The sequence below is a fragment of the Durio zibethinus genome, chromosome 26 (assembly GCF_047325235.1).
Source record: "Durio zibethinus cultivar Kanyao isolate XHJ-2024 chromosome 26, ASM4732523v1, whole genome shotgun sequence".
Lineage (NCBI taxonomy): Eukaryota > Viridiplantae > Streptophyta > Magnoliopsida > Malvales > Malvaceae > Durio > Durio zibethinus.
Genome location: NC_143187.1, coordinates 8,462,839 through 8,487,827, shown reverse-complemented (window position 1 = coordinate 8,487,827; position 24,989 = coordinate 8,462,839). Strand labels below are relative to the sequence as shown.

The 24,989-nt window shown below is 33.0% G+C and overlaps 2 protein-coding genes and 1 pseudogene across 6 annotated transcripts; all 3 read left to right on the top strand.

The window, feature by feature from the left end:
• Positions 1-1,104: 1,104 nt before the first annotated feature.
• Positions 1,105-3,465, top strand: LOC111274950 (uncharacterized). Of its 2 annotated transcripts, none has more exons than XM_022860000.2 (4): positions 1,105-1,392; positions 1,757-1,879; positions 2,912-3,031; positions 3,126-3,465. In XM_022860000.2, exons 1-4 carry the CDS (start codon positions 1,362-1,364, stop codon positions 3,188-3,190), a joined length of 339 nt encoding a protein of 112 aa, XP_022715735.1. In that variant the 5' UTR covers positions 1,105-1,361; the 3' UTR covers positions 3,191-3,465. The 2 variants fall into 2 exon arrangements, with proteins under 2 accessions (XP_022715735.1, XP_022715734.1); XM_022859999.2 differs by having other exon boundaries at positions 1,109-1,398.
• Positions 3,466-10,992: 7,527 nt separating this feature from the next.
• On the top strand, positions 10,993-18,284 carry LOC111274947 (protein STICHEL-like 3). 3 transcript variants are annotated; one of them, XM_089755497.1, is made up of 8 exons: positions 11,174-11,553; positions 12,020-12,157; positions 12,361-14,428; positions 15,237-15,456; positions 15,822-16,382; positions 16,812-17,436; positions 17,762-17,825; positions 17,994-18,284. In XM_089755497.1, the coding sequence occupies exons 2-8, from the start codon at positions 12,108-12,110 to the stop codon at positions 18,084-18,086; spliced, it is 3,681 nt and encodes a 1,226-aa protein (XP_089611623.1). In that variant the 5' UTR covers positions 11,174-11,553; positions 12,020-12,107; the 3' UTR covers positions 18,087-18,284. The 3 variants fall into 3 exon arrangements, with proteins under 3 accessions (XP_089611624.1, XP_089611623.1, XP_089611622.1); XM_089755496.1 differs by having other exon boundaries at positions 11,542-11,935; XM_089755498.1 differs by lacking the exon at positions 12,020-12,157 and having other exon boundaries at positions 10,993-11,981.
• A 3,343-nt stretch (positions 18,285-21,627) lies between these two features.
• Positions 21,628-24,453, top strand: LOC111274946 (U-box domain-containing protein 17 pseudogene; annotated as a pseudogene). Its single transcript, XR_016334138.1, has one exon. The product of XR_016334138.1 is annotated as a U-box domain-containing protein 17 pseudogene (transcript).
• Positions 24,454-24,989: the final 536 nt, after the last annotated feature.

Genomic DNA, 24,989 nt, shown 5'->3' with positions numbered 1-24,989 from the left:
CTTAAAGGAGATGACCAATGCATTAATGCATCTTTATATTAAACATCTCAATCACAATCTGCTATTACCATAAATAGGAGGACCGATACAGGAGAGTTATCTCCACTCATTGCTATTATGTAAAATATTTAAACAATTTGAAAACTTTTGAACTTATTATGGAACGTGAAATTAACAATTACAATTAAAAATATTATAAGTTTCAAGCAAGAAATATATTTTTAATGCCGTGTTAAGTTTTTATTTTATTGTTGATTATTTTTTATGGTCTACATTTTCATGTTTTTATTTAAAAATAGGATTTGAAATTAAGTAAAAAAATTATCTATCAATCAACAAATCAAATCCTTTAAATTTGCATATTAGACACAATATATGAATGATACCAATATCGTAGTGTGCTCTATGTGAGATTTGTTTGGTAACTATTTAACTAATATGGAATTCAATAATATATACTATAATTTTATTAATTAATAAATAATTATTATAATATTAAAAAAAATATTTGATACGTCAATAATAAAGTTTTTTAATTTCATAAATATGATTAAAATAATGATATATATCTCATTTTTTTAATTAGGTTTTTTTAAATATATGTATTTAAAGATATGTGTCATTATTTTAATTTCGCTTGTAAAAATAAAAAAATATACTATTACTATATTTGATAATTTTTTTATATTAATAAAAGAATCTTCTTAAGTAAAAGTAATAAATAAAAAATTATATTATTTATAAGTTAATATTTGATATACTATCAAGTGTAAACTATAATTTCATAAATATTGTTAAGGCATTGGCATATGTCATATTTTATTTTTAATTATTTTATTTTATTTTTTTAGATATACTAGAAGGATATATATTACTCTTTTAACTTTGTTTATGAAATTTAAAATTTTCAAATATTTAATAATTTCTTATTATTTAATACATTATAAATAAGAAATCAAATTTTAATAGTAGCTATAAATTTGAATGAAAAAAATTATTTTCATTAAAAAAAAGAGAAAACTACATAGTAATTTCATAATTTCCAAGCTACTATTAAGTTAAATAAATTAGAAGTTTTAAATTTTGTTAGGAAATACTAAAAAAAAAAAAGGCCAAGTTGAAAAGAAATGACAGAGACCTATCCAAGGACCCGAGAAAAAACGAAAAGGCTGCCCAACTATTCTTAAATCCTTTCATTAGCTGTCGCTTAAAGGTCACTGCTAGCCAAAGGTCTTACACAACAGACGCAGCAACAGCAACAACACCAGCTGCTGCTGTTAAACCATTTATATCAATCCGATTCCTAAAAATCCGAAAAAGGAAAAAAGAATTTTGATTCCTTCTCTGGCGAACCAAACGAGATGGGTTGTACGGGATCCAAACGAACCAGGGGTAACGGTAAAATAATTAATTGTTCGCTTTCTTCAAAATTTTGGATGTTTTATTTCGGTGTATTTTATGTTAATGATAGTTCTTTGCAATTACATTACGTCGAATTTTGGATTTTTTCTGGAATTTGACTAATTTAGACCCCTGTTTTGAGAATTTTGGTTTTGAAAGGTAGGGTTTAACTTTAAATTTAATCATCATATGATTTACGCTAAATCTGTTTTTGAAACAGTTATGCATTTGGTATTTGATTTCTATGTCTCATAGTTGTTTTATTAATGAATAATCCGTATTTGTATTGTAAGATTGGAAGCTAAAAAAATGTTTGATTAGTTCTGGAGTTTTTGGTGATCTCAATGTGTTGCAGAAAATACGAAGCAAATCAGAAAGCCAAAGCCTTGGAAGCATGCTGAACCGATTACAAGGACACAACTCATGCAGATGCGTGATGAATTTTGGGATACGGCTCCTCACTACGGTGGCCGGAAAGGTATTTTCTCCCTTTATAGGTATTTACCATCAAGACATCGACGGTAATTGTTAGCAAGTTTCTTTGAATGCTGGTTTTCTGTTGATATGATATTTAGAAAGTTGGATAACTTATGCTTTTGTACTCAAACTAAGTATCCCAGAGATCAGTTGTTCAATGCAGTGTTTAGATCAGTGCAATGGGCTCAATACCAGTTGTTTGTGCAATGTTTCCTTCGTTACAGTTTGCCTTGCAATTTATAGGTGCAATTAGGTTCTAAAATTCCTTGCAGAAATGATAGTTGGAGTGGACAATTTAGAGAGTTGATTTGTGAGGATGGACTGCTTGAGACATCTAATTTTGGAAGTGAGTTGTGGCTACCATCAGGTTATCACCTTGCCCACGATTGGTCATATATATTATTTTTTAAATGGAATATGATCATGAATCTGTTCAATTGGAACTGTTGATAAAACAATAAGTTGTACCATTGGACTGGCAGACCGTAGTGTACTTGAGTCCTGGTTTCACAGTTGACATATTAAAAGTTTTATTGAGCTAAAGATCTTGTTAGGTGAATTTTGAGATGAAAAATTGAATGAAATTTTCTTCCTCTTTACTTGTGAGTACGATGTGCCAACATATAAGGGTTTGTGTTAATAAGTGTCCCCTGGTTGACGGTTAGTTTATTGATGCTAGGAATGAAAAGATATACTATATTTTTTGTTCTATCATGTTTCTGTTTTACAGAACCCGAGTGGAGAGTTGACTACATGAAATGTGATGTTTCATTTTGTATGCAATTGGGGTTGGTTGACTCCAATAAGGTTCCTCAAATAAATGAATAAAATCTGAATTTCAAACTCTATGACTGTTACTTTTTTTCTATTACTATCTTGATGATATCCTGTCACTTAATATCTCACACAATTTCATTGTTATATGTGGTCATGACTCATGATTGTTACTTCATATGTTTTATTTCCCCAATATCAAAGAACTAACATGAGGGGAGGAAAGAATATAACTGAAGAACGAATGTTCTGTTATCAGAGATATGGGATGCGCTTCGAGCTGCGGCAGAAGCTGAATTAATCCTTGCACAAGCAATTATTGATAGTGCTGGCGTGATTGTCCAGAATGATGATTTAACAATTTGCTATGATGAGAGAGGTGCCATTTGATAGCTTTGTCTTTCTTTCTATTCTTTCTATGCAAAAATTGTCAATTCCCATAATTTAACTTGCTCATAAAATTAAAATTGCAGGTGCCAAGTATGAACTGCCCAAGTATGTCTTGAGTGAGCCGATCAATTTGATTCACGAGACCTGACAAACAGAGACCAAAGAATACAGTGATTCATTTAGAATGTAAATCGTATAAATTAAGATGATAATACTCGAATCTCCAAGATGTCTTCCTATTAAAATCCCCACTCGTGTACAATATAGTTCTTGTCAGCAAAAGCTCGAGCTGTTTCAACAATGGGATTCCATTAAACTCCCCATCATATTCTAGGAGACAACCGAATATCCAACACAATTTCAATAAATTTATGATGTATGGATTCAAATGTTTAGTTTGGAAACTAAAAGAATTTTTGTGAATTTGTGTATGGTTTGATGAAACTTTCTTATGTTTATGGTTTAAACTGAAGATTTCTAAAATAGTTACCGGATTAACAACATAATTGCTTGATTTGCTGTTGACCCTATCATTGGGGTAAGTTTGGTTTTAGTCGAGGCCCATAAGTTCAGCTTTCAAAGGCCAGTCCAAAAAGCTAGCCTGTTTATGTTTCTTTATTATAGTTTTTAAAATAGGCCTTGCCCAAAAGTTACCAATTCAAAAAAACTCTGAACTCTAAACCAAAGCCAAGGGCATCAGAGTTTTATTCCCTTCTCATTCCTTCCTTCTGTTTCTGATTTTTTTAGTAAAAAGAATTCCTAATTAAACATCCTAGTTTAGACCTTAAACCCTAGTCTTAGCAATGCCAAAAAAGCCACTGTTTGATTGCTTTTTCATATTGCTTTTTAGTTCTATGATTTCTTGGATATTGATGTGAAACAAGTTGGTAGTTTTTTTATGGTTGAAGGGCTTTTATTATATTGCATGCGTGCAAAAGGGGTTCAGAGCATTACGGCAATGTCTTTCCCACCCTACAACCTACACATAGTAGCAAAGGAGTGCAAAATCGCCGCAAAGTAAGTCCATTGGCATGTGATGTGAGCAACTAATCACCAAACAAAATCCTTTAAAAAATAAGTTTAACTCGAGATTAGAAATTGGATTTCCCCCAGAAGAAAAAGAAAAAAAAAAGATTGTTAACAGATAACCAGAACATTGTCTTTTGGGAACTAGACATGAAGAAACCTTTTCCAATACAAAAAAATGATGCCCTTCACTTTACCTTCTTTGCGTAAAAAGGTGAGGAATCTTCAACAAGGTCAGCCTTCATCGGATGATATAAATCATGAGAAGCGATAATGGCAGTCAAAGATTTGGGCACTATTAACTATGTATTAATCTTCATTATTAGACCAAAAAAAAAAAAAAGAAATATGTGGGAGCCATCTTTTAACTTTTTAGCTAACAATGTTCAATGTCGAGACAAACAGAACTTGTTGCATTATTAATGCGATATTGTTTAGCCTTGCTTTGGGGTATAGCTTGCTGGAAAAAAAAAAGGTGCCCTAATCATTTGCATTGGGAGTAGTTTTGCAACCCAAATTTCACAATGTTTCTAGTTTCCTTTTTGATGGAAGTATTCTTAAGTGTGCCTTGGCTCTCAAAGAAATTACAATCAACATTTTTTACTAGGGTTTGTGTTATAAAGCGAAAGGTCTCATGTCATCAATAGCCAAAGATTAAAGTTTAATATATAAGCAAGGATGAACCCTTCTCTTCAATTGTCTTTTTTAATACAAAATTCCGAAATAAATCGCCAGGTCCCCAAACCAAACATTGAAAAAAGAAATGTTTAGATATCCCGTGGCACATTTATTTATGATTTAAAATTTTTTCTCTTTTCCTCTCTCTATTCATTATTTTTTGTCTCAATGGTTGAATCAATCTCATAGGTAGTTGAGATTGTTGAACAAAATTAATCTCAGAACAGACATTTTCTACGAATATGCATCTGACTGGTTTAAAAGAACACCAAACAACCATTAAATCGAGGTAGATATCTTTTCATAAATAATTAAATAAATGCCTTCCAGCTTCTACATGTACCTTCTAAATTAGCCCTAAATTGTTTATTGTACTTGAACGTCTCGGGCAGACTCTTTTTCTTTTCTGCTATAAATTCATTTACTTCAGCGTCTACTTCTCCTAAAGAACCTTAATTTATATCGTCCAGACATATTGGATGGAGAAACTACATGTATTGGATTCTAAAAGGGAGAAATATCAAATTAAAATAGAAAATATTGAGACTAAAACATTAATTATGTAATGTCATGAATGTATGCCAAAGTTTTTCTTTTTGGGCCAATAATGTGTGTTTCTCAATTAATTCATCCATATATTATTGGTTGTGTATGCTTAAAATGACTTAATTATGTTGCACATATATTAGTTAAAAAAAAAATTAAGAGTCAATGAAAGCTTGTTGAATTGGTAAAAATTAAATATTTCACTAATAAAATTTAAATTCAATTCTTACAACTAATAAAATTTTTTTATTAACGATATGTAAATTTAATTAAATTCTCGTTGAAACTTACAGCATGCTTTGACATTGAAATGGGGCAGCCTTTCCTAAACTATAACTTTCTTTTGTTCACCAATTGGATGGTTGAAGCAAATAATATTGCTCATATTGTATAACATAAACATGCAAAAACCGTGATGATCTTGGGATCTTATCTTCTACTACCATATAAGGCGAGCGGAAGATGTGAATTTAGGACATGAATAACAAGAAAGGCATATCTTCTTTTTATTCACTTGTTCATTATTAATGCTAAAGGTTCTTGCTTGCCCTACAAAAGCACACTGCATCTATCGGCAACTCGGCATGGCTGGAATGAAAGACAGCTACTCACAAAGAAAAAGTAAACTAAAAAAAAAAAAAAAAAGGCCAAGTAATGGCCAACCCTCAAGGTCTCTCTGCTCTCTGCACAATTAAAGAAAAGTACTTGGGGATAGTTCATAGCTATAATTGGCACCAACAAAGTTAAACGGGGTTGTTTAATGTTGTCACATGCATTATGGTCCCGAGTTTCTAACTTATCTATAGATGAACAATTTGGTCCCAAGGAATTAGCTCATGGACAAATAATTATTTTGACCTATTTTTGGTTCCTTATAAATGAATGAAAAGCTAACAAATATGTAAACCTAAACTTTTCTTTTTTGGTCTGAAATTTAAATTTTAAAAGATGACAAAGTATCATAGCCAATAAAGTTGAAAGTGTTGACACATAACTCTTTCGTTCGTCTGTGAGTTTAATAATTCCATTGAATATGTCGAAAACAATTTAAAAAAAATCAAGAAATTAAATATAATAAAAAGATATGAAATTCGAGTACCTTTTTGTTATTTTAAACTTTCTTTTTCAACAAAAAATGCAATAAGTATAGACTCAAACCATTAATGCATCTGAATACAGTAAGTTATTATTCAATGGTACTATTTTATCCTATAGAGTGAAGGTATCCTAAAGCCAACGATGATACCTTTTCTGAATTTGACACAACGCGCATATTTTTTTCCCAATGGTTGCACTATGCAACAAAAAATTATGTGGTCCATTCTTGACTTAGTTTTTTTTTTTTTTTTTTTCACTTGGAGAATCCAAAGAAAAATCCACATGGAATTGGATTGACCTTGCCTGCGATCTGCTTCAATTATTGACCATGTTCGATAGCCAACCCATTCCTTTCTTATGCTTCTTTGTTGTGGGCACATGTAGCATGAGCTTAAATAAGAAGGATATGGGCATTGTCAGAGAATAGCTGATTCACTAGCTAATTCATTTTCAGGCCTCAACATTTTGATTTATCCCGCTCTTTTAGACAGATTAATCCTCACGGTTCACATTTGCATGTTATTGTTTACTTCGACTCGTTGGTTTCATAATTTTATTTTTAAGATTGGGTGAAAATTACAAAAATATTTATATATTCAATCAAAATTTAATATATAATCGATATAAGATTTATAATTTTATTCTAAAATTAACATTAGTTTTATTTCTTATTGACTTGAGTTTCGTTTCAAACTTTTGCAAGTTTTTTATTTTTTAATAATAGACAGTATCAAGATTTGAACCTAATTATTAAAATAAAAAATCCAACATTTTATAGATATAATCAAATTACTTTCACTTGATTAAGCAACCAAAGACTAATCTCTCAGATAGGGTAGGATGGGGGCCTCGGATGCTAAGTTAATTGTAAGAGTTTTTAGCAGAGATGGGCCTTTCAGCACAGTATTTGTTATTTTGGCAGCATCCCAGCATTTTCGTATGGAATGTCTTGTTGAGCATGAATTGAATTCCCTTCAGGCGAAACACAAACCACTGTCTCTCTCTCTCTCTGCAATAATTTCGGTTCGGAAATCCAACAGACATCCACTTAAAGTTTCATAGCTTTGTTTTGCTGATGCATCAATTCAAGTTCATTTCACATTGTCAATACTCCAAAATTCTCTTGTTGAGATTTTGTTTTCGGTTGTTCTTATATCTGGTTCTAGCTAAATATTGAACAGTGAACTGTCTTTAAACCTCCAATAACAAAAAGTGCTGGTATTTCTCATATCTGTAGCTGAAGAGGAATATATTTAATAACAAAATCTCACTTTTGGTGTCACCATAACGGGCATGAGGGTCCAGGAAGCACCCCTGGACCCTCTTTTTCCTTTTATTAAAAGAATACGGTATCTTATTAATATAGAACAGCGACGGCTGCAACTTATGACCCCAGGTGACAGGAAGAGAGTTGTAACTATGCATTTTAATTTTTAACCTTGCTCATTCACAGTTTTATTTATGATTTGGCAGCCACAAAAGCCTAAAGGAAAGGAAAATAATGAACATCCAATGATCCAATTTACTTATAAATTTGTTGACTACTATTTGCATGATAAGTCCAAAATTTTCATTTTTGTATACATGAAAGCTGAGATTTTGTTAATAAGATGAGTAATTATAAACCATGTCGTTTTGTGATCATGCATCTATAAACTAATTAATTAGATATCTTGTTATCATTCCATGTCTTGAACTAGTAGATTGTGGCTCATAATTACTTTGATTAAGAAAATATGATGATGAGAATTAGTTTTCATTTAAATTTCGTTGTATATTTGATGTGATGTAAATAAATTTATTATATCATTAATTGAATTCAAATATTAATTTTAATAAATTAATTTAATATAAATATTTTATTAAATATTTTTTTTAATTATAATAACTTTTATTACTGTTTTTAATTTTATCGCAATCAATGAACAACGTCATCGAGTCATGATTCATGGGTTGAATCTTGACACATGAGAGCGACTTTGACAGTTGAAAATCGTAAACTTGCTTTAAATCAAAGGAATATTACCTGTTTAAGAGCCATGCTACTGGCCAAAATTCGAAGGTCCATTGGGAGGCTTAGGAAAAAAAAAAAATGAAGTTCATTCACAAATGGAAGAAGCCTTGTTTTTAACATTTAAAATTCAAATCTGGGCCGACTTATTTTTAATTGTATAATATATATTATTTTGTTATAGTTAAATATATTGTATAATTTATATATTTATAAAAGATAAATATATATTATTATAATATAAACATTAAAAAAATTTTAATTAAAACTTAATAAAATTTAAAAAATAAATTTGAACAAGTATAAGTTGTAACATTTACTAATTTAAATAGATATGAACACAATTTAAAACTCAAATTATTAAACTAAAATTTGAACAAGCATATATAATATTGATATTATGCCTAAATTAGGTTAGAATATGACCCGACCAATCTATTCTCCTCTTGTCTCCTTTTAGTCTTTTTAAGCCTTGTTTAGAGTTGTCATTGGATCAGGTTCGAGATGGATTTTATTCACCCCTAATTCGATTTGACTTTATGTGTTATCAAACTCAAACTTGATCCTACTCAAATTTTTTTTTGTTTTTTCATACTTGAATCTGACTCCGATCCAATACTATATAAATAGTACCCGACTCGACCTAATTCTAAATAAATAAAATGTTATTTTTTAAAATATAAAATATTATTTTTAAAAATATAAATATTTAAAAATATCATTATATAAATAAAAAATTAAATAATTAATTAAAAATAATTTTTTTATATAATATCGGGTCGGATCGGGTTTGCATAAAATCTAAACCCGACCCGACACCAATTGTTTCATAATCTTATCCGACCTGAAACCTAAATTTTGAAAAAAAAATCTATCCCATAGGTTCGGGTCAGATCGGATCGAAACCTGTCGGTGATGAGCTAAATTGTCGACCCTAACTTGTTTAATATTTTTGTTGAAAATAACTTTGGCCTTCAAATTTTAATTTTGATCCAAACGCAATGCTAAATGATAAAAAAATTTTTTTGGTTTTTCAATTTAAAACTTGATTTTATAACTTAAGCTAGAAAGTTCTTTAAAAGATGCTTTTAAGGTGAAAAATTGCTTTTAGAAAGGAAAATCACTTTATTATCTTTATATTTATAATATTTTATTATTTTGTATATATATATATATTTATACATTTCAATTACTCATAATATTTTTTTTTATAGTAATATTAAACGTTTAAAAATTTTAACCATATTTTTTTTCAATTTAAAATTTGTCCAATTGCAACAAAATGCTAAACTAGATCTTAGAGAGGCTCATAGTTATAGATATCTTTCTTCTCTTTTTAAGCTATGGGTCAGTTATGGAATCATCTGTTTGGGACCTAACATCTTATGTAGATGTTGATGATTTAATAAAACTTCCTAAAAAATATGGAAATTTTAATGTGTTCTGCAAATATCAGCCATATTTCTTTACCATTTTGGTTCAAAAGTATGTACGGAATAATAAATTTACGAACCATAAAGACAAGGTAATTATGGGTCTTATAAAGAACAATATTTAAACATTTTATAATATGAAAAAAAGCTTTTGAATATTCTCATTTTGGTTTTAGGTATATTTTATCTATAAAGCATTTGGGATCCATTTGGAATATGGCGTTGTTTTTTGAGATCCATTTCAGCCTCTACAACTCTAATTTTATATGTAGAAATTGGTGGCTACAGCATAGGGATGAGAAACAAAAAATCAAAAAATCAACTTAAAATTATAATATTTAGTTTCGATGATTATTTTTATTCGATTCGAATTAAATTTAAATATTAAATATATATATTATATTTAGATTAAATTTTAAATTAAAATATAAAAATCGAATCGAAGTAATTATATATATATTTTAATTTTTATTTTTAAAAATTTTTATAAAATAAAAAAATAAATTCATATCAAAATTTATTTAATATATTAAAATAATATATAAAAATTAAAAAAATTAAAAAATAATAAATCAAACTAAAAAATTAAATAAAAATTTAATTTTAATTTAAATTCAAATATAATTTTAAAATTTTATAATATTATATAATATTTTAAAAAATAAAATAAAATCCAATATGATTTCTCAACTATTATCACCCTTATTATAACCTATACAAGCCGCCCATAGAAATTGAAGATGCAAATTACTGTCTTCGCTTATGAAAAGTTAAAGAATTACAAACAAAATCATGCTTATATTTTAATATTTTTTTCACCTTCAATCAAACATGGCATCATTCAAAAGGGCAGAAACAAACAAAAAATTGAAACATCATAGTTAGTCAAATTACATAATGTAGTGTTGTTTCAAAAAAGGTCACTTCTTACAATTATAATATCATGCCAATATTCAACATATTGGTTACTTTTTGGTCCCCCCCAATTTCAAAGAAAACCTTAATTTTATTCATACTTTCATAATCAAAATCTTTTATTGGAAGATGGGGAGCAAAGAAAATAAAATCAAAACCTTTTTCTTTGAAATAGTTCTTTTAAAATTTAAATACAAAATGAATTTGCATGCTTAAATGGACAAACCGCTTTGTTGGCATAATGTCCTATTTCCACAGTTGTGTTTCTGACTTTCTGCCTGTAACAGATCTAAGCTAATCCCTCTCTCTCTCTCTCTCTCTCTCTCTCTCTCTCTCTCAAAGTATACTTTGTAAGTAACACTCTAAACACTTAAAAGTACTTCACTCTCTCTTTCTTTATATTCTTTATGGTACTCTCTTTATCGCTCTCCCTTTGTCTGAAGAAAAAAAAGGAACTCTGTTTCTTTCTCTGGGGTTTTTTCATGTTTTTGTGGGACTATCGTTTTCTTTTGAAAGATAGGCCCAGGGTTGTGAAAGAACATGTGAAGTGGGGTGGCAGACAAAGAGAGAGAAAAATAGATAGAAGGAGAGTGATTGATAGAGAGAGAGAGATCGGCGGGGGGGGGGGGGGGTGTTTCTTAATGATGGGAACGGGGTTGTGAAAGAACATGTGGAGTGGGGTGGCAGACAAAGAGAGAGAAAAATAGATAGAAGGAGAGTGATTGATAGAGAGAGAGAGATCGGGGGGGGGGGGGTGTTTCTTAATGATGGGAACGGTTCATTTTGCTTTTTGGGATTTATCAGGTGAATGTAGTTAAAAACACCTCCTTTTCCTCTTCTTTTTCTTTCGTCTGCTTCTTCTTCTTCTTCTTCCTGTTCCTCTTTGCCTAATTTTTCTTTTTGCTTGCTCTTTTTTCGAACGTTGAAATCATGGGTTTTTAGTCACCAGCTTTCTTTCTTTTTTTTCTCTACTGCCCATTTCTTTTCAAAAGATATAATCTTTGAAGGATTTAAAGCTACAAGGTTGAAACTACCGGGTTTCTTTAGGCTTTTTATTTTTATCTATGATTTATTTTTGCATGTTTCAAGTTCTGGGTTCTGTGCCTTTAATCTCATGCATTGAAGGTGGAAACTTTTGGTACAAAGAACTCTTCTTGCTTCCTTGAGTTTGAGTTGCAGCTCTGAGGTTTCAAGCTTGAAATTTTGGAAGTTTGCTTACTTGGCTTTCTAAGGTACTTCTGTTACTTACTATGGTTTATTGTACTTGTAGGTATATGCCTCTAAGTAAATGATGGGTAGCTTAAAGGGCTTGTTGTGCTTGATGGGAAATTTTCAAGTTTGTGGCTTGATCATCTTAAATGGCCTTATGGTCCTTGAAAATGAATGCTTTGCTTCTGAGGAAAGATCTGTGAGTGCTTCAAGTTTGGTAGTTAAGACAGTTTTGCTGAATAATTAGTGGGATGTGAGGATTTTTGGTGCTTTTAAAATAGCCATAATTAAGGGGAGATTTGTGGCGTGCGAAATTAATGAAAATGCGATATGTTTTGGTATGTTTCTTTAAGTCAAAAGAGATTCCGAAATCAAACACATTAATGCTCTGATCATGACCAGGGCTGTTCGAGATAGTATACTCAAGGATGCAAATGGTGATATCAGTAATCATCTACGCAACCACATTCATTTGACTAATTGTATCCACCTGAAGAACCATATGCATAAGCACAGCCCTATATTGGCAGACAGATCGCTTATGAGGGACCTTGTAGTCCTTCAAAGGTCACGCTCTCTCAGGGATCCTTCTGCCAGTCCTCCCTCTTGGCATTCACCTTCTGTCGTTGATTTGCTTTCCAAGAAGGGTGATAAGGATGCTGTCCGGGAGGGGAGAAGGTCTGTGGGCGTTGAGAGGCAGAGGGATGGAAGGAGGCTTTCAGTAAGCTCACCACCTTTAGCTAATTTTGCAACGTCAAAAGTTGCTCCGGGTGAAGCTAGTGGGGTCAATGAAGGAGTGCCTGCAATTAGTGACCGTAGTAGTAAGAGTGGAGCTAGAGATCGTAGAATAATTAGGAAAGAAGAATCTAGTATGAGAAGTAATAGGACTGACCTTTTGGGTGAAAATAAGGAGCCTGTACAAGAGCAAGATGGTAATGGTTTGCCTCCTGACGCTATATCCGGTAGTTCCAGACTGAAAGATAAGAAGAGTAAAAAGCAAAAGGGGAAGCAAACACAAGTTCCTCAAGTGAAGACGCTATCTGAGCAATTGAATGACCTGCCCCTGGATAGTGATGATGTAGCATCTTCAAACGTCCACCTTCGTGGAAGGCGTGTTAGACCAGAGCAAACTGGTGATGAACCTGAAGTCAGCATCCGTGGTTATTCAAGTGGATTAAACAGGGTGAAAAGATGCAAGTTTCGAGGGGCAAGTAGAGCTCGGGCTGTTTCTTCTTCTAGAGAGGTTGGAGGTCAGAATGAGTTGTCTGTGGCTTCTAATTCATTTGTGCAAGGTTCAGTGTGTCCAAAGTATGGTATGGAAGAGGAAGAAAATGAATATGATGAGCGAAATGTTACTAGGGCCCCTAGAAATGGATGTGGGATTCCCTTTAACTGGTCAAGAATTCATCACAGGGGTAAAACATTCCTTGACATTGCAGGAAGGAGTTTTTCCTGTGGTTTATCCGAATCTCGATTAAGGAAAGGTGGGGCAGGTTCCCATGGAAGAAATGCTCCTGAAATGCCTGTGGAATCTGATCAATCAAGCTCATCTGCAAAATCCAATGCAGAGGCGCTGCCTCTTCTAATTGAGGCATTTGGTTCTGAGAACAGCACAGAGAATGCTGGTTGGGTGAATGACTATTCAGGGGAGCTAGGAATATTTGCTGATAATTTATTGAAACGTAACATTGATTCTGACCTTGCTTCTGAAACAAGATCTGGTGACCAACACAAGTTAGGCAGGAACCGCCATGGTAGGCACCAAAATATCACACAAAAGTACATGCCAAGAACTTTTAGAGACCTTGTTGGACAAAATTTGGTATCACAAGCCCTTTCTAATGCTGTCATGAAAAGAAAGGTCGGATTGCTATATGTCTTTTATGGACCTCATGGAACGGGAAAAACTTCCTGTGCTCGGATATTTGCCAGAGCATTGAATTGTCAGTCAGTTGAACAGCCCAAACCTTGTGGCTTTTGCAATTCTTGTATTTCGCATGACATGGGTAAGAGTCGAAATATAAGGGAAGTTGGTCCTGTCAGTAATTTTGACTTTGAGAGCATTATGGATCTACTTGATAATATGATCATCTCTCGGCTGCCTTCGCATTACCGAGTTTTTATATTTGATGACTGTGATACTTTGTCTCCTGATTGTTGGAGTACCATATCAAAGGTCATTGATCGAGTGCCCAGGCGTGTGGTGTTTATTCTTGTCAGTTCAGGTCTTGATATTCTGCCTCATATAATCGTGTCCAGGTGTCAGAAATTCTTTTTCCCAAAACTGAAGGATGCAGATATCATTTATACTTTGCAGTGGATTGCCTCCAGGGAGGGCATTGAAATTGACAAAGATGCGCTTAAACTGATTGCATCTCGATCAGATGGATCACTGAGGGATGCAGAGATGACACTCGAGCAGCTGAGTTTGCTTGGGCAAAAAATCTCTGTTCCTCTGGTTCAGGAATTGGTGTGTCTTCATAACCTAATTAGATATTAGCATAATAATTTACATTGCCATGCACCGGTTAATATTAATGATGCTCTTCTAAATATGTGCTGTGTTTGTTCCATGTCTTATATGCTGATGAAGAGTTGAGTTTCTGATTGCCTCCGCCCTTTTTTCGCCTGGCATTTTGGCTACCTAAATTAAATCAATCCAGTGGTCTCCTTATTTCGCTTCAAATAATTATATGTTCCTTGTATATTCTAGTTGAAATATTCAGCTAGGTGTTGTCACTACTTCTGCACCTGAGAAATTTTGGTTATTGTCCTTTGCCAAATTTTCTAAAGAGTAATATTACTCAACTTTTTACTTGATTAAGCTATTTATTCTTTATTTTGTTGATTTGAGCTTTAAGACATGCTCGTATAATTCTCTATATCATTGTTTTGCTTTGTGATTTTGCAAACAGAAGACAAAGGTGGCTTTGGCTTCTTTTCTTATTTAGTTTAAATTTTGATTGACATTATGAATCTCGATTCAATCTTGTTCACCTACATAAGTGTAGCTGTAGTAAAGCATGGCATTTGTTTTTTTCTGAATATTATTAGGCTGCAATATGTGGTTTTTCCCCTTATTTATGAATTTCTTAAAATCAAAGGTATTCCTTCATTTAGTCTTTTTTATTTTTTAGTTTTTTTGTGGAATACTTCGAGTCTAGGTAAAGAGTGACACCTTAAGTTGGGAAAAATAACGAAAGAGAACAAAAGATTTATGATGATTAGCTGATATTTCTACATATGATTGCTCTAAATTTTATGGATGTGATTCACAGGTTGGGCTTATCTCTGATGAAAAGCTGGTGGATCTTCTTGATCTAGCATTATCTGCAGACACAGTAAACACTGTGAAGAGTTTGAGAGTGATAATGGAAACTGGTGTGGAGCCTTTAGCTTTGATGTCACAGCTTGCTACAGTGATAACTGATATTCTTGCTGGCAGTTATGATTTTACTAAAGAAAGGCATAGAAGGAAGTTCTTTCGAAGACAGCCATGTGAGTCTTAAAAGAGAAAATATCTTATTCTGTTTAAAATAATACTAAATAGTTGGCTAAACCATCCATTTCCTCTTTAGCTCCAGTAATAATTGTATGTATGCTCCCACTAAAGTTTCATATTTGGGAATCTTACTTGGTGTGGCGCTTTTATTATTGTTATTATTATTATATGTTTACCATTTTTTACATTGTTCAATCCTTTTCTGCTCATCAAACTTTTGTCTTCTGAAATTCTGCAGCTCTTAGATTGCAGCCAAGTACAAAAACATACAAATAAATGAATAGACAAATACTCATTGGTTCTTTATGTTTAAATATTTATCTTTCTTCCAAAACTGATAGAACAGATTTATGCAATCCAGTGTCCAAAGAAGATATGGAGAAACTACGCCAAGCTTTGAAAACATTATCTGAGGCAGAAAAACAACTGAGGATGTCAAATGACAAACTAACATGGCTAACTGCTGCTTTGCTTCAGCTTGCTCCTGATCAGCAGTATATATTGCCCATTTCTTCTGCTGACACTAGTTCTCATCATAGTCCCTTGCCTCTGAATGATGTGGATGGAAGAGATGTAGCCAGGAAAGGAGGTGAGATTGTTGAGCTGTGTAATAACTCTAGAGGCTTGTCAACAAATGCTAGGTTGGAAAATCTCTATCCTGGAAGTTCTGGTGATTTTGAAGCTGGTATCATGAATGGCATAAATTTAGATAGGAAAAGACATGCTGTGGCTGAGGTAGCTCCTAAACAAACATCCACAGTCTCTGCTGATTTGATCAGGGTTACTGGGAGGCAGAATTTAGTCAAAAACCATAAGGGAATCGAAGAAATTTGGCTGCAGGTGCTTGAGAAGATTCAAGTTAGTAGTCTAAAAGAGTTCTTGTATCAAGAAGGAAAACTGATCTCTGTCAGTTTTGGTGCAGGTACATCCTAATGTGCTATATGCTCATTTTTGCTTGCCTTGATCATGCAGCTGTAACATACTTTTAGATGAGAATTGTTGCCAGCTACTTAAATTACTATGTGCAAGAAATTTTAGCAACTTGAAGCCATAATGCATTGGCCATTGGCATTTTAATGGTTTTATCTTTTATGGGATTTAATGAAGTTCACAGCCAAGGCTGAGTAAGATAACCCAAAAATTGATTTCAAGAATTCTTTCTCATCTAGATGGTAGCTTCGTGATTCACATCCAAGTTTTGCATATTAATTGGACCCAAAATTTATTCCTTTTTTCCCCTTTTATTTACAAGGATTTCTTGGTATTGGTATCACCTCGAGCAGCCACGTTTAGAAATGGTATGATTTTATAGGCGTCTCCTGCTTTTAATTGAAGTGTTCTTTTCTTTCAGCTCCAACTGTACAGTTGATGTTCAGTTCACACATGACCAAATCTAAGGCAGAGATATTTAGGGGGCTTATTTTACAAGCATTTGAGTCTGTTCTTGGTTCTCCCATGACAATTGAAATTAGATGTGAAGGGAAGAAAGATGCCAGAGTTGGCATTCATGGACTTCTTGTTTTACCAGCTTCCGGGGATGGTCCATCTCAGATGGTCATGGATCCAGAGTCTAATTCTGGAAATATGATGCATAGGGCAGGTTTTGATGATACTAACAGAAGGTTTGTGAGAGATAAAGATGCTGGGATTGGCTCTCAAGCTCAGCTGTTGCACCCCGAATCTCTTGAAGCAGGAAGGAGTGAAATTGTTGAAATACCTGCGACCCCAAGAGAAGCCAAGGATAATGAACATGCTCACAACATAGAATCTAACAGAAGAGGTTCTAGGGTGAAATCAACTTTGTCGTCTACCTCAGGAAGACGGAAACTTAGGGAACTAAGTCAGAGTCAGAGCATTGTTAGAAGTAAGGTATCCCTTGCACATGTAATTCAGCAGGCGGAAGGGTGTACACAGCGAAATGGATGGTCAAAGCGCAAAGCAGTTTCCATTGCTGAAAAGCTTGAACAGGAGAACCTGTATGTATATCTGGTGCCATTAAAATTCTCCAATTCTGTCAGCTTTTGTTTTGTGGGTTGCAGGTGCTTGGTCAATTGTTAAGCACCTGAATCTTTTGTTTTATTATAAAAACTATGGTAAGAAATGCTAGGTAATCCTTTTATATTTTCACATTTTTGAGGCCTGTCCCTCTGTGAACCTATGCAAGTCTATCCTAGTCCATAAATTTAATTAGTTATTATTTACTAAAGGATCATACTAAGATGAAAATATAGAATAAATTGGAGTATTAATCATTTTCTGCAATCTTCATCTAAGAATTAACTTAATATTTGTAAATTTCAGGAGATTGGAACCTAGGTCGAGAAGCTTGCTTTGCTGGAAAGCTTCTAGAGTAACTCGTCGGAAGGTAATTTATCTAATAACTAAACTTCTTAAATTAGCATTATTCTGATAAAAAGTAGTGATTATTTGTTCCAAACTTTTCCCCCTTCTAATGTCTGATAATTTTTCTCTCTGCAATAGTTTTAACAATGTTTGTTTATCGTTTTTTAAGATGTTTGCTTATGTCCCACAGCTCTCACGCTTGAAGATTCGGACACGAAGACCGCATTCATTATTGAAGCTTGTCTCCTGTGGAAAATGTCTCTCTTCTAAATCTCCTAGGTAGGCCAAAAATTTTGGATGGCTTTGAACGGTTGGTGCATGACTTAATTGAATTCATATTACATTTGTAATTAGCTATTTTCTTGCCGTTTACAAGGTCAATTCAATCTGTCAAATCTTTTTCCTTGAATAAATGTACAAGTTCTTTCCAATGAGAAAATGTAGGCACGCAACTAGATAGTGCAGCCATATTTTTAGTGAATTCTAGTTTATGCTAATCATTAATGGTATTAGGCCTTGTTCAACTTCCATCCAATAATTGATTTTCCACGATCAATAGTATTTATCACTTACTCTTTTAATATAATGGTGGTGACTGGGGAGATGACCCATGACAATACTTTCTAGATGTGGCCAATGACTTTTGAGGATTCTTTGAATTTGTTGTCATGCTAAATGATTGAAGCTTGTGCATATGGAGCTCTCTTTTTCTGGAATAAATTCAGCATCAAATTCTCTCGCGCAGTTCATGATACATGCATCATGTACATGCTTAAATAAAATGGTTTCTCAAGAAAGAATAGCATGTCAATATAAACGAGGTTTCCATGTTCGTGAACAAGTTGTTTGAAGATCAAAGCTTGACCATGATACCAGTGATGGAAGTTTTAATTATGGTGTAATTTTGTCTATTCTGGAATGAAACAGTGGTGGTGCTGACTTTCCCGTTCTGTTCATATTCATATCTTAGTCAAAGCCAATCGGGATGGGGCTCAAACCTCCATAGCCATAGGTTTGTTGGATCACAAACGATTTGAATAAAAAAAAGAACCGAAAAGTCTCAAATCTTTGTTTTGCAAAGATGTCATTCTTTACAGCCCCGTCTAACTTTGAACTCAAACTTTGTCAAAAACCCAGAATTCAGTTTTCTTGATTGACCCCTTCTTTACTCCAAACAACAGTAACAACAACAACTAGTTCAAAATGATCGTTTGACGCTTGGAAATGTATGTTAGAACTTTAAACCCCAAATCCAATGAGAAAATATGACAATGCAATGTAAGTATGACTTAGAGTATTCAATTTTAGATTCAATTGTATTTTAATATTACTAATTTAAGTTGATGTATTGATCTTGACTTAATTCTCCTTAATTATTTGTTCATATGGTCTGCAGGTTGAAGATTTAGATTATTTATAAAATGCAAAAGAAATTATCCATGATTTTATTTATTTATATGAATCGTGTATTCAATGCAAAAGAAATTCAATGCCTAATTCTTGTTAAATTGTTTAACCATGGACCTATCCCATGGCTTCAAAGAGTGGTTTAAAAGCTATATAAGGTTGTTTTCGTTAAAAATGTATTGTTATGTGTAACATTTTTATTTGATATGAAAATTAACGTCATTGATTTTTGTTTTTATAAAAAAAAAAAGTGATAACTTAAGAATAAAAAAATTATAAATGTTGAAATTTAAAATTTAAAATTATTAAATTATTATATGAATTAATTAAATTAATTTTAATTTTAACTTCAAAATCTAATTAATTTTGCTTTATATTTAAATGTTTTTAATTTGTCATGTTTATACAAAGTATTCACATCCAATCATGACACTTGAGTGACAATATTATCTATGATTTTAAACTAAATATTTATAAGTTTACATAAAATCATTGTTTAATAAAAATTACTACAAGTGATTATGATAGTCATTCGATTTAAATTAGAAAATTGTATCAAGTAAATAGAAGATGTATGATTCAGCTAATGTATTGGCATTTGCATATGCTCCGTAGTTCGTACGTAGGAATTCAATTTAACCAATGAATGCAATATTTTAAAAGTCCAAAGCACAAATCATTACGTTTACATTTATTTATTTGTATGGCAACTTGTTTTCTGAGGTTTTGGAAAACAGCGCGTCTACCGGTGTGTTTTGTCATGGTCAATACATTTCTTTGACTTTGTTTTTAATATTTTATGAATTGGCCTACTATACGTGTCGTGATTGGAAAGGACAAGAAAAATGGAGCTGTTGACGGAAGGCAATGGGCCACGTGTCTTCCAACTTGCGATCGAGGGCAGCGGTATGGAGAATGCAAGTGGAGGCGTGTTGTGTTATTCAACGATGACATTAAATTTTTTTAGCAAATGTATTTGGGACATAATAATGTTTAAATTGATGCAAGAATCGATGGACTGTATCCCTTATAAAAGTATTATTTACTTTGAAAACTTGATATTGATTTTCAAAGTCACATTAAAATAAGCTCTTCTTCCCCATCGACCAAACTATCAATTCCCATTTATTTTCAAATAAAAGTCGATGTCATGTTCCAACTTCCAACTTTCACATCCTTCCCAACCATTTAATTTGTACTTTCATTTCATTTTCTTTTACACCCTTTTCATTTGATTTCAAAATTACTCCTCATTACCCGGTCCTTTTCTTTTTTCCACTTATGTGTTTACTCTTATAGGTAGTGGTTAAGGGGTCACATCTTAAATTTGTGTGTATTTATTTTATGTAAAAAATATATAAAATATAAAAAATATTATGTTATAATTTATATGGATATATCAAATATTAAAATTTTTTTAATTTATTATAATTTTAAATTATATTATTCTTTATTTTTTTTATCATTTTAAGAATTATTAAATCTATTTTAATTTTTGTCTTGGTCAATTTATTTATTTGTTCAATTTTTAAATGAAAAGGCTTAGCAATGGATTTCCTTGAACTCTCCGAGAAGCTTTTGTCGACAAAAGACATGGTCTTTTTTTTTTTTGAACGTTTGTTTTGAGTGTTGGATTTGCTTTTTGAAGGTCAACCTGTTGTAATTGTGTTTTTCGGAAAACGTTTTATAGTCAAAGTTGATTTTTTTTTTCCTTTTGCCAGATGGATGCTGGCAACTACCAAGAACGATAAAGCCAACCTCTTCTTACAATGATTTCACAATTCCACGCGCCTAAAAGTCGCGTGCCCACTGGCTTTCTTATGTCAAGTGTCAACCATTGAATCGGAGCAAATCTTACGAGTTATGTCCCATTTTGCTTAAATGGGGAAAAGAAATTTAATCAAACTATGAAATATGAATAATATTAGTATTTAGTGTTACATATTTTAATTTAAAAAATGAAATTCAAAATTCAATAATTTATTGTTGTAACATAGAATCATTAATTGGAATGATATTTTAATTTAAATGTCAATAAATCAAAGATTTACTACTTAGAAAGTGGATTGTGATGATTTATCATTTTATCTTAAAATAAAATTGAATTAAATCAAAATTTTAATTTAATTATTTTTAATAAATAATATATTCAAAATTTAATATTTATAATTTTTTTTTATTTTGAGATAGTTTCTTTTTTTAAGTAAAATTAAAAAAAATTAATAAATCTACAAAAAATTGCAATGCAAAATGCCAACAACATTGTAAAACCAAAGTCGTGGAAGAGCCAGCAAGAATCTAATTGAAGTCTAACCAGACAAAGTGAGCTCATTTTTGAAACCCCAAAAAGTCCAAATCCTGGATAAATTTAAACTCTCCCTAAAAAAGCCGTCCTTCATGGTTTACAAAATCTAGTTATAAAAACATACGGGTAAGGTAACCCAAGCTGTACGCATTTAATAACCAATCTCTTTCTCTCTCTCATTGTTTAAACAGTAGATAGAAGAAAATGGAAAATAAACGAATGGACAAGAATCTGAATAATTATCCGTCGAAGCCATACAAGTCATTTTCACATCAACTGCATTGAAATTCTTTGAGAGAGAGAAAACGCGAACAAAGGAACACAAAAGGGTCAAGAAAGGGGAAAAATTATCTCCCTCTTGTACCAATCCTTTTTTTTTTTTTTCTCAGTTGTATAAAAGAGAAGCTTTTTTTTTTTTTGGTTACCAAATCTTGCTGTCATTTATGTACAACATCGTTTGAAGATTCAACCATCAACCAAGAACAAGAATAAGGCTGAAAAATATTGGGTATTCTTTTTTTTTTTTTTCATTTACATTTTCTTTGGCTTTTCATTTCATTTGTTTGTGGCAGATCTAATTCTGTTTTACCAGAGTTGGTTCTCTTAAGACCCTTTGTTTTAGAATTTCACTTTGGAGTTATCAACCATGGCAACAGCTGCTATATTCTCTTCTCTAAGGAGGAGAAGATCGCCGTCTCTAAATGCTTTCTTGGCTCCCGTTGACTTAACAGAAGTAGCTCTTGTTCAAATCCTGGCAGCTATATCATCTGAGCTTGTTTCTTGCTTTTCCAACAATGTGTTCTTCTTTCAGCGAAGAAATTCTCGATCTTTGATTCGGAAGATTGAAATTTTCGTTGTTCTCTTGGAGTATTTGAGGGATTCAGAATCAGGTTCCATTTCAAGCCTGCCTTCAACAGCCATATTGTGCTTCAAGGAGCTCTATTTGTTGCTATATAGGTCAAAGATACTACTTGATTATTGTGCTCAATCCAGTAAGTTATGGCTTTTGCTTCAAAACCATTCAATTTCAGGCCATTTCCACGATTTGAATCAGGAAATTTCCACCCTCTTGGATGTTTTTCCAATAAAGGATGTTGAATTGAGTGATGATGTTAGGGAACAAGTTGAGCTGTTGCAAAAACAGGCTAGGAAGGCAAAATTGTATGTTGATAAAAGTGATGAGAATTTAAGGGTTAGATTCTTTTCATTTCTTAATGAGTTTGAGAATGGGAGGATACCAAATTATGTGGACTTAAAGTTGTTCTTTGTGGAGAGATTGGGGATTAAGGATGCCAAAAGTTGTAGGCGTGAAATTGAGTTTTTGGAGGAGCAGATTGTGAATCACGAGGGAGATATTGAACCAACGGCTTCTGTGCTTAATGGGTTTGTTGCAATTACTAGATATTGTAGGTTTTTACTATTTGATTTTGAGGAAGATGAGGTGCAGTTGTCTTTTGGGAATCAGAAGAAACCGAGAAAAGAGTTGATTACTCGGGAGATTGCTGATACATTTTTAACTATTCCTAAGGACTTTTGTTGTCCGATATCTTGGGACTTGATGAGAGATCCGGTGATAATTTCGACAGGGCAGACTTATGATCGGAGTTCGATAGCTAGGTGGATGGAGGAAGGGCATTGTACTTGTCCAAAGACAGGGCAAATGCTCATCCATAATCGCCTTGTTCCTAATCGGGCTTTGAGGAACTTGATCATACAGTGGAGTACTGCTCATGGCGTCCCATATGATCCTCCGGAGACCACAGATGCATCCGCAGAGTCTTTTGCTGCAGCTTTGCCAATCAAAGCAGCGACTGAAGCCAATAGCGCAACAGCAACTCTTCTTATTCAACATCTAGCAAATGGATCTCAGGGAGCTCAGACTATTGCTGCTCGTGAGATTCGCTTGTTGGCTAAAACAGGAAAGGAAAACCGTTCTTTTATTGCAGAGGCTGGAGCGATACCACACTTATTGAAATTGCTGTCATCTTCAAACCCTGTTGCTCAAGAGAATTCTGTTACTGCAATGCTGAATTTATCCATTTATGATAAAAATAAAAGTCGAATTATGGACGAGGATGGTTTTCTTATATCAATTGTTGAAGTCTTGAGGCTTGGCCTCACAACAGAGGCAAGGGAAAATGCTGCAGCAACATTGTTCAGCCTCTCTTCAGTTCATGACTATAAGAAGAGAATAGCAGATCAGGGAGGAGCAGTTGAAGCCTTAGCAGGGTTGTTGAGAGTGGGAACCCCAAGAGGGAAGAAGGATGCTGTAACTGCTTTATTTAATCTGTCCACTCACACGGACAATTATGCGAGAATGATAGAGGCTGGAGCTGTTACAGCACTTGTAGGAGCTTTGGGAAGTGAAGGGGTTGCAGAGGAAGCAGCAGGTGCATTGGCCTTAATTGTCAGGCAACCAATTGGGGCTGAAGCTGTGGGGAAGGAAGAAATGGCAGTGACAGGGTTAATAGCAATGATGAGATGCGGAACGCCAAGAGGGAAAGAAAATGCAGTTGCAGCATTGCTTGAGTTATGCCGCAGTGGTGGGGCTGCTGCAACTGAAAAAGTGCTTAAGGCCCCTGCATTGGCTAGTTTACTTCAGACTCTGTTGTTCACGGGTACAAAGCGGGCAAGAAGAAAGGCTGCATCACTTGCTAGAGTATTTCAGAGGTGTGAGAATGCATCCCTGCATTTTGGTGGATTGGGTGTTGGATATTCATTTGCAGGGAACTCAACTACAAACAATTCAAGTTTCACGGGTGATGTGTCAGTGCCTATGTCCATTTCTGTGTTGTAATGGTTACATCACCTCGTGGTGTTTCTTGCTTATTTAAGTTCCCATTTTTTTGGTAATATATCTACAAATTCTTTCATTGAAATGTCTGATAATGAGAAAAGAATTTATAGAAATGAGATACATGATTAAGTTGTTGGAGAACGATAGAAGTGTTACTGGGCAATTAGCTTGATCTTATATATATATAACGTCCAATGAATAGATCACAATGATACAATAATACTGACAAAGACCGTTAGAAGTTAATGAAAAAATAGCACTTAAAGCGGCTAAAATTTACATTTTCCTTAGCAGTTTTATGCATCATATAATTGTCCATATGTAAATTAAAAATTGTTTAACTTTGAACGTTCCATTTGCCAAAGGTACAGGTTGATTCTTATCAAACAAGAAATCCTTTTTCTTTTTTTTTTTTTTTTGGTTTTCGTTTTACTATCGCATTATTTGACCTTCAATTATTAGAGTATCATTTCCTAATTGATAACTTTGGGCTTAAGTTGAGTTCGAGCTGGTTAACACAATGGGTTGGGAGGATTGTGGAGAGGGAGGTAGTCTTGGCTTATTGAAACAAGGAAGTACTGGCTTGTGATTTTCCCCCATATTTTTGCAGCAAACAGACAAGATAATATATAAAAGTTATTAAAAAATAGTTCCGTGGGTCCCAGTTTAATATAGGA